The sequence below is a fragment of the Pongo pygmaeus genome, chromosome 1 (assembly GCF_028885625.2).
Source record: "Pongo pygmaeus isolate AG05252 chromosome 1, NHGRI_mPonPyg2-v2.0_pri, whole genome shotgun sequence".
NCBI lineage: Eukaryota > Metazoa > Chordata > Mammalia > Primates > Hominidae > Pongo > Pongo pygmaeus.
This window is the reverse complement of record NC_072373.2, coordinates 229522681-229532249: the sequence shown is the minus strand read 5'-3', so window position 1 is coordinate 229532249 and position 9569 is coordinate 229522681. Positions and strand designations below refer to the sequence as shown.

Genomic DNA, 9569 nt, shown 5'->3' with positions numbered 1-9569 from the left:
GGAAGGAGAGGGAGAGAATGGAGAGAGAGAGGGAGGGGAGGCTCCTCCAGGTGGAGCAGAAGGAAAGAACCTTCGGGGTGGGACTGGAAGGTGCACCACGGACCTTTCAGGTGCACCAGATCAGAGGGAGGTGTTGGGGGTCCCTGTGCCCCTGGGAGGATAATGGGGCCAGCCGGGAAGGTGGCCAGCTAGGGAACGAGCAGTCTGTGCGAGTGACCACGAGCTCAGATGCAGACGCCCCCCTCTCCCCCCGGCAGGGACATCCACTCCCAGGCCAACGTTTGTCCCCTGGGCCCTGCAGGCTGCTCAAGCCACTTCTGCAAACCCTCAGCTGGACTCCAGGCCTCTGGGAAACCCCCAGAACTGACAGGACAGGCCTGTGGCTATAGCCAGTGTGAGCCTAAGCTCACAAACAAGCCAGAATCCCGCCGCAGGCCAGGGAGCCTCCGAAACTTCCCGGCCGCTCCCCAAGGAGCCGTGCTGCCCCAGCTCCCTGGATGCTGCCTTTGCTGGTAGAAGACATGCAAACACCCTTGCAGGTGACCAGGGCAGAAGTTGGCTGGAACGGGAAGCCCCCCACTCCCACCAGGCTGTCTAGACACATCGCTGCACATCCCCTCTAGGGATGAGTCACTCCTCAGAGCTGGGCTCCTCCTCCCGCCCCCCCCCCCGCCCCGCCCCCCCGCCTGTTTTTGCTTCCTCAGGGTCATCCCTTGGCTGCAGGTGCCTCAAGGACAGCCTGGAAGAGGCTGTGGGGGAGGGAGGGTGGCATTCAGCACAGGATACACACAGGAGCCCCAGGCTGTCCTCTGCCCACCGTCCCCACGCCAGCTCTAGCTCTGCCAGGGAGGCCCAGGCAGGGAGGCGAGCCCCTCCGGAGCAGCCTAATTGCGGCTGTCACAGCTCAAGTGGATCGCCGTGGGAATGGGCTATTTCTAAGCACGGCAGGTACCGTCTCCCCCTTCCCCCACCAATACTGCTGGCCCAGGACAAGAAGGCGCAGAGACAAACAGGGGGCACCCTGCCTGTCCTGCTAGGAACTGCAAGGCAGCGTGCCGCACACGCTGCCCGGGCCAATGCCACCCAGGCCAGGAGAGGGTTTGGGGCCAGACACCAGCCAATACCCAAGGGTCCCAGGGGTGCTGGGGAGAAGGGGAATCCACCTTTTCCTTCCCTCCCACCTCCCAAATGACACACAGACAGCACTGCTGGTCTGAGGATGATGGACATTTAGACACCGGCGCCAGGTTTGCGCCTGACTAGCGCCACGCAGGGGTGGGCGGAGCAAAGACACAGAGGTGGGCTGCGGGTGTCACGCGGCACCAGCCAGGGCCCAGGGTGGCTGGGGTAAGGATGGGTGTTTGGCCAGTGACCAGGAGGAGTCAGGTCAAGTCCAGGTGGTCAGTGCCAGGGGCTCCAGGAGGGGAGGGCAGTGCCATAACCCTCCTGGTGTCCAACGTCACCAGGCAGTCGTCACAGAAAGCAACCTCGGCCCGGGGCCCAGGTCTGCAGCAGGTGAGCAGGGTCAGCTTTTCTTCCATGGCAGGTGGCATTGTTCGGGCCGGATCCTGGCTCTCGACCCCTGGGCATGCAAAGGCTAGGGGTGGTGCTGTCAGTCACACCGTTGCCACCAAGGTCCCCTGGATCGGCTGAGGCTTGGGATCCAGGCCGCGGTGGAAGGTCGGGCTGCTCAAGGCTGGTATCTAAGCTTCTGCCCTGGGACCCAGTGGTGATGGCCGCCATCTGCCCCCATTCCCACAGGGTCCTAGTCAGAGGTCGCACACACAAAAGGGGTACCCGGCCCTGGAGAACCACTAGCTGCCCGGGGTCTGAGAACACTCACCCTGGCCGCTGGGCCAGGCCTGCCAGGCTCCCGGCTGGTCCAACACCCTAAACGGTACAGAGCGCTGCAGGCCCTCACCTCATGATTCTGCAGCGCTTGAGGATGAAGGTGTCTCCAAGGGGACACTGGCCAGATGCATGGAGGGGCTGGCCAATCTCAGGGCCACAGACCCCCCCCCCTGGACAGCAGAGGGTGTTGGCTCCTGCAGTGGGCCCGAGATACTAAGGCACGAAGCTAACCTAAGCCCAGTGGGGTGGGGCGGGGCAGGACAGGCTTGGAGAGCTGCGCCCCAGGCCTGCAAAGCACAGTGACCGAGCAATGGCGACGGTCTGTCTGGGACAATTTGGCACAGGATGGAGGTGCGGGGTGATCCGGAGTGCCCATGGCTCTTGCTGGAAGGGGCTCCATGCCCTGGCCGCCTCTATGAAGGCCTGTGGAGAGCTGGGTGAGCCCTGGATGCGGCTGGCACAGCAGCGCAAGCCCAGGGGCCAATCCGGGGCCAGAGTCTGGGAGTCTGACGCCCGGCTGGGAAGGGCGTGTGATGATGCCAAAGTGCCGGAGCCGTCGCCGGCAGGTCCTCCTCCGCGGGGATCTTAAGGAGGCAGCAGGAATGAGAAGAGGAGAGCGGGCGGAGGACCTGGGAGCTCAGGCGCCCTCAGGCAGGTGGCGCCCAGGTGGGCGGGCGGCCTTGCGCTTCAGGGGTGTCTGCGCAGGCCGGGGCGCGCGAGGGCTGGGCGCATGAGGTTCTCGGTGATGTAGGCCACCAGCAGGCAGATGACCACCAGCATGACGCAGATGGAGCCGCCCACCGCCGTCATGGCCACCACGATGTCCTGCATACCGGCCGGCTCCGCGGTGAACTCCACGCACTCGGCGGGCTCGGGGGTCTCTGGCGCGGCGGCGGCGGGCCCAACGCGCAGCGGCAGCGGCTGCAGGCACAGGCGGTAGAGGACGCCGTCGTGCACGTCGGGCAGCAGGTAGTCGCGGCAGGAGGCCCCGAGGAGCACGCGCTCGCACGGGAAGCGCGTGTAGGCGCCGCGCCACGAGCAGTTCAGCGCGAAGGCGCGCACGCGGCGCGCGGCGGCCGGGGCCAGGCGCCACTGCAGGAGGACGCTGCGGTTGCGCAGGACGCTGGCGCGCAGGGAGCGGCCGGCCGGGGCGTGCAGCGCGCAGCCCGGGGCCTGGCAGCGGAAGCCGCGCGCGGGGCTGCGGAAGCACAGGCGCCCGCCGCCCGCCTCGGGGCCCTCGGGCAGCACCTTGTAGGGGCACCAGGGCGCGTCGGGGGTCGGCTCCCAGCCCGGCGGCGTCGGGGCGGCCGCGGCGCAGGGCGGCGGCGCGCAGGCGGCCAGCAGCAGCAGCAGCGGCGGGGCGCGCATCCTGCGGCTGGGCCGGGCGCGGCGGGGCCACGGGGCGCGGCGCTGGGTCACGCGGGCCGCGCCGCCGCCGTCCCCGCTGCCCGCTCCCCGCGATCCCCCGCGCGCCGCGCCCTCCGCCGCCGCCCGCTCCGACCCGCCCCCGCGCCCCGTGCGCGCTCGGACCCGGCGCGGCGGCGGAGGCGGGGCCGCCCCTCGCCCCGCCCCCCTTAACCCTCGCCAGGCCGCGGCCTGCGGGTGCGGGGGATCGGGGGTGGCGGGGAGGACGGGGACGCAGCGAGGCGGCCGGAGTGCAGGTGGGGCTGGGGTGCAGGCAGGGGTGCGGGGTGCGGGCAGGGCCGCCGCTCTCCCGACTTCCCGCCTAGTGAGCGCACCTTGGACCCCTGCGGCTTTTCCGAGCCGAAACTCACGGGCTGTGGCCGGCTTCGTTTCGCGTCGTGCAGCTCCGCGACCGCCCGTGGCCACAGCAGTCGGGGACTTCGTGCTTTACGATGGGGGCGCAGCGGTCTGGCACGCGCAGGACCCCGGGCCTTGCACCCCAACGCTGGCCGCCCTGAACTCGCGGCGGGGACCCGCGCAGTCAGGGTACCTGCCCATACCGATGGGGTAGGGACCAGCACGGAGGCTTTCCTTCGCCCCGCAGTTTCTGTTCCTTTCAGGACGGATAGCGCCCACCTGGAGGAAAGCCTGACAGACGAGACTTCGCAAGGTGAGAACTCCCTTCGCTCTGCACGCAGCGGAGGCAGCTGCAGGGCGCCGACTCCCCCTCCTCCGCCAGATGCGCTCTGGGGGGCCCTCCCGATGGCTGCGGGGAGGTCAGGGCTGGACAAAGGGAATCCAAAAAGCCCACCCGGTGCACTGAGTAGGTGGCACCGACGGGGGAGGGGAAGGCGGGACACACCCCAAGACCCCGGCCCCTCATTCCCATCCCTGCATAGATCACCCAGCAACCAGGACACCCCTCCAGGGCCAGGACTACAGCCAGGGACTGTGTATGCAGACGTGGCCGGGCCTGGCCGGCCTGCCCTAACTGGAAAGGAGGCCAAGCCGCGCACCTAAGGCTGGGCTGGCACCTCCGCTGAGCCAGCTCTGGGTCTGCAGGGGTGGGGAGGGGTCTCTGGCAACTGGACCCTGAGTTCCTGCAACCCCTTCTTGTGCTCTCCTTGCCTGGGGGGAGAGTGAGGAGAGACTGGCTATTCTGCTCACGGTGTCCTTGGTCCCCGACCTCTGGATGGCCATGTCTCCGCCCCCCACGGAGTCCTCACCCAGCCTCACCAACTCCTGGTCATCTTGAAAAACCCAGGGCAGTGGTCAGGCCCCCACAGGATCTCAGGGGCTCTGCCAGAGCCCAGGCCCAGTGGTCAGGCCCCCAGCAACTGCGGTCACGGTGCACCTCCGTCCCAGGCATGGAGGGCCCTGACCCCCTACACCACCTCTCTAGCTTGTTGGGCCCCTGGCAGGGTCTGCTGAGGCCTCTGTGCCTGGCGCAGAGAGGTTGGGGGCAGAGACCTTGCGAGAGGCGCTCCCTGCCCCCTGCCCCCAGCTCCCACCTCTGCTTAGGAAGGGCAGACCCTGGGTTCTGACTCTTGCCCCAGCGTCATGAGACGACTCAGGGGCTGCCCCAGGGAAGTAGAGAGTGATAGTGACTCAGGGGACCCCCATGTCCTTGCCCAGAACTCCCCAAGGATTCAGCTGGCCTACTGCCACCAGTTCCCAGTGGAAGCCCCTCAGCCCCCAGGTGTGAGGGCATGGGCAGTGGGGCAGGGCAGGAGCCTGGATGACGGTGTATGAGGTGGGGGACCCCCAACTATCTTGGCATGTTGGCCTGAGGACAGCTGGGGCCTTCACCCTGTGCCATGACCATTCCAGCTTCTTGTAGCAGCACCTCCATTTTCCTCTGGGCAGCCCCCTTTATCCATCCTCAGGTCATGGGGAGCTTGGGTGGGGCTGACACTCCCCTGCCTAGGAGTTGGCAGATGACCTGGGCCCGGCCAGCCAGACTGGACCCCTTAGCCTCAAGGCCTTTGCTGAAGCTCATGTGAAAGGGGCCACTGCCCCTGACAGGTGTTGGATTCCAGCTGCTGTGGCCCTGAAGGTGGGTGGTGGGAAGAACGGGAGAATGAAGCCAGCCTTGGGAGAGGCAGGACGCCAGCCCGGCCCAGCTGCTTCCAGCATCTGGATCCAGCCTCACCTGAAGCCAACCACCTCCTGGACTGCAAAGTCATTGTCAACACCGAAACACAGGGTTTCTGACCATTGCAACCGAGGGTCCCGGGGTGTCGTGGCTGCAGACCCTGCAGACCCCTATGAAGATGGTCCTGCCTGCCTTGCATCGGGCTTCTAGCTAGGGACTGTGGCTGCAGACGTAGTTCTGGGACTGAGCTCCTGGTGAGAGGCCAGTGGTGAGAGAAGAGGGACCAGCAGAGAAAAGAGTGGAGCCTCGGGCTGCTAGCAGAGTGGCAGAAACCGAGTCTGCGAGAGGAAAACATTGTTTCCCGCGGCCTCCTGCTGAGCCATGGGGACCCAGGTATTGTGAAGTCCAGCTGGGGCCGACCCTAAGGAAGGAAGGAGGAAAGGGGACAGGGAGGGGTGAGGAGGAGGGGGAAGGAGTGACCTCTGTTTAGCACCTGCACTTGGGCAGCGGTGGCCTTTCACGCGCACACGCTTCCCCACCTGGAGCACTGTCTCCGATTCAGTTTGTATACACACCAGCGTCCTGACAGTCACTAAATGTTTTCTTTAAATGAGTTCAGTTTTTCACCTAGAGTGCTTTCTAAAAGCAGATCATGATCGTGAATAGTAAGTATCACTTCCACAAATAGAAGGTGTTAGAAAAATAACTATCAGACGTTTTCAGCTTCTTGTCTTGCTTGGAAGCATCAGAAGGTCTCTGAAATGCTGTCCCCCTGCTCCCCAGGTTGGCCCATCTTCTGCCGCAGCTTGAGCCCCACCCATGGGGTCCCTGCTTAATGAGTGCTTCCCCTGTCCCCTCAGACCCTACTTCTGCCCCCGGAGGGGTGTCTGTCCAGGGGACCCCTCAGAGGTCCCACCCAGCCACTCCTGATCTCCCTACACAGGTGACTGGGCCACAGGAGCTCGTGGGCAGCCCTGGCCAGGGCTCAGTCCTCACTGTAGCAGGGAAGCTGCCGGCCCTCTAGGCAGGCCGCCCTCTGGGAACTCCTCTTCTCTCCAACTGCCCCAGCTCCAGGACGGGTTGGAAATGCTTTTGCCTGGCAGGGGAAGGCTGGACCAGTAATGATGGAAGTCTCCAGCAACAGTGGAGACATGGGGGTGGGGGAGCTTCCGGACGAGGTGTCTTGCTGGCCACGGCCTTGAGGGAGCCTTGCAGCTGGCACGGGGCCTGCTGGGACTTGAGCATGTGGGTCCCTGGGGACCTGGGGAACGGCTCCGATGCTTAGGAGCTGTGAGAATGAGAGCTCCAGGGCAGCAGCCACCCGCTTCTCATGGCCCTCACGACCAGCAGCCCCTTTATCCTGGGAGCTGGGTGCCAGTGTCAGCATCCTGGCACACACGTGTCCCTTAGGGCTCCCGGGAGCCACCCTTTCCTGCCCCTGTGGGTCTCCCATTTCTCCAGCAGCAGTGACCGCTTTCTCTTCCAGAAATGTGCCCCTGTGAGCCCTTCACAACCTCTGGTCATGCCTCCAAAATTCCAGGGAGGGGACAGAACCCCTGGTGGAGAGGCGGGTGCCCCCCACCCTCACTGCTTCTCTGCTGGTGCTGGGTAGGAGTGACCTTCAGTGGGTGCCCCATTCTCACCAGATCCTGGGCTCGGAGCCTGGGCCAAATACTGACCTCAGTGGGATCAGAACCTGAAAGCCCCTCTCTGGGGTGACTTTCTCAAGTGCTGTCCTCAGTCTCCCTGGGCTCTCGCAGGACGGGGTCCCAGTCCCCGCAGGTGCTTCAGCCCAACCACTGAAGCAGATGACACCTTGGCCCGGGCATCTCTGTGGCCTGAGCTGGGGGAGGAGGTGACTTCCTGGGTCCCATCCCAAGAGCATCCACAGCGGCGTCGCCAGTGGAGGGGTGAAGCTGAGGGGCCCCACAGACCCCAGGCCCAGGGCTCGGTGGCTGCAAGAGCTGGGGGGAGCCCCATCCTCCAGGGCCTTCAGGGAGGGTGGAGCGGACTCTTTCCCAGCAGCTGCCCGTTTCCTGCAGTGCTGGCTGCTTGTTACCGTGAGACTGATGGGTACCCCAGAGCTGAGCTTGTGCCTGTCAGAGCCTTCGTCCAACTAACCCCCGATCCTTTGGGCCCTTTCTTTCGCTTGTTTCTTTTGCTTCTTTTTTTTTTTTTTTTTTTTTTTTTTTTTTTTTTTTGGTAGAGACAGAGTCTCCTGTGTTGCCCAGGCTGGTCGCACACTCCTGGCCTCAAGTGATTCTCCTGCCTCGGCCTCCCAAAGTGCTGGGATTACTGGCATGAGCCTGGCCTGCAGCGTTTTGAAGCATGTTTCTAGGGCAGGTGGTCAGCAGACTGAAAGCCACGGCCCCACCACCCAGGCCTCTGTTTTCTCCTTGGTAGAGCAGGGATGGAGCAGCCCCGGCTTCCAGGGTCCCCCTGAGGAAGCCCAGCCTACCCAGTTCTGAGCAATGGGGGGTGGGTAGTTTCTCCAGGTCCAGTGGTTCCATTAGACCCAAGTGGGCTGGAGCACAGTGGACTCTCGGGACGCACGGCAGACCCTCAGGGCTCACGGTGGACCCTCGGGGCTCAGAGTGGACCCTCAGGCTCTCACAGCAGACCCTTAGCACTCATGGTGGACCCTCAGGGGCTCATGGCGGACCCTCAGGTGCTCAGATACTTTCCACTTAGGAAAGGAGCTATGCCTCTTAGTGGCCAGGTCACATAGGAAGTGAGCCTAACCTGGAACCCACCTCTTGACTACCTGACCTCTAGTACAGACAGGTGGCCAGTCAGCAGGTGAGCAGCAGCAGCCAGGCCCAAAGGGCCACTGACCACTGGCTGTTCCCTAGTGCAGAGAGGAAAACTGAGGCTCAGAGGGCCCACAAGGCCAGGAAGTAGAGTCAGGTCCCACCGAGGGGCTTCTGCTGACCCAAGACCCTGTGGAGGGAACCTGGAAGTGGAGGGACCTGCAGGTGCCCCGTATCCCCCCAGAGGCTTGCCATCTTCCTGTCCTCCCAATGCCCAGGAGGGTGAGCCTTGGCAAGATGGCAGCTTTTGCCTAAAACGCATCAAACTGAGCAGAAAGAGTGGTGAGCAAAGTAGAATCTGCTTGTTTCCAAGGATCAGCGAGAAGGCACATGTGAAGCTCACCCAGGTTCTGTTTCTGCTCTCATACAAAGACCCCATATGGAGGCAGTGACAACCAGGTCCCATGGGGAAGGCAGGATGAGGATTGGGCCATGCTGCTCAGCACAGGGTCAGCTGGCTGGACTAAGGTGGGCTGGCCAGGAGCAGAGTGGGCTGGTCAGGTGTGGAGTGGGTTGGTCAGGTGAGGGGTCGGCTGGTCAGGTGTGGGCTGGGCTGGTCAGGTGTGGGCTGGGCTGGTCAGGTGTGGGATGGGCTGGTCAGGTGTGGGACGGGCTGGTCAGGTGTGCAGTGAGCTGGTCAGGTGTGGGGTCGGATGGTCGGGTGTAGGCTGGGCTGGTCAGGTGTGGGATGGGCTGGTCAGGTGTGGGGTGGGGTGGGGTGGTGAGGTGAGGGGTTGTCTGGTCAGGTGTGGAGTGGGCTGGTCAGGTGTGGGCTAGGCTGGTCAGGTGTGGAGTGAGCTGGTCAGGTGTGGGGTGGGCTGGTCAGGTGTGGGCTGGGCTGGTCAGGTGTGGGCTGGGCTGGTCAGGTGTGGGGTGGGCTGGTCAGGTGTGGGGTGGGCTGGTCAGGTGTGGGCTGGGCTGGTCAGGTGTGGGGTGGGCTGGTCAGGTGTGGGCTGGGCTGGTCAGGTGTGGGGTGGGCTGGTCAGGTGTGCGGTGGGCTGGTGAGGTGTGGGCTGGGCTGGTCAGGCGTGGGGTCAGCCTGGCCCCTGCCCGCTGGCTGCTCCGGCGGGCTCCACCATGGCGTCAGAATGTCCGTGGTGCTCCCGTTCCCGCTGCACGTGTCATTACGTCCTCTTTTCCACCACAGGTACCATATCCTGTTCTCCTTTGGAAAAGCTCTACTCCACCTGTTCCCTAATCTTTGGTGTGCTTAAGCTCTGCAGGCCTGTCTATTTTTTTTCTTTTTCTTAAAACATTATTTTCTTTTCAGGAACGTGCCAGTTCAGGGAGGCCCGTTTTTCTAGAAGGTTAACAGGAACTTCCAGCCTCCAGCCTACTTAGTGACCAGCTGCTGGAGGACAGTGAGCGGCCCCTGCTGTCTGCATCTCCACAGGGGTCACCGAGCGTAC

The 9569-nt window shown here is 64.1% G+C and overlaps 1 protein-coding gene across 1 annotated transcript; it reads right to left on the bottom strand.

The window, feature by feature from the left end:
• Window positions 1–1209: 1209 nt before the first annotated feature.
• Window positions 1210–3355, bottom strand: FNDC10 (fibronectin type III domain containing 10). The gene has a single exon (XM_054445053.2). The coding sequence runs from the start codon at window positions 3217–3219 to the stop codon at window positions 2539–2541; it is 681 nt and encodes a 226-aa protein (XP_054301028.1). The 5' UTR covers window positions 3220–3355; the 3' UTR covers window positions 1210–2538.
• Between the last annotated feature and the right edge of the window lie 6214 nt (window positions 3356–9569).

Coding starts and splice junctions, on each gene's coding strand:
- FNDC10 (XM_054445053.2), bottom strand. CDS start 3,219: ATGCGCGCCCCGCCGCTGCTGCTGCTGCTGGCCGCCTGCGCGCCGCCG.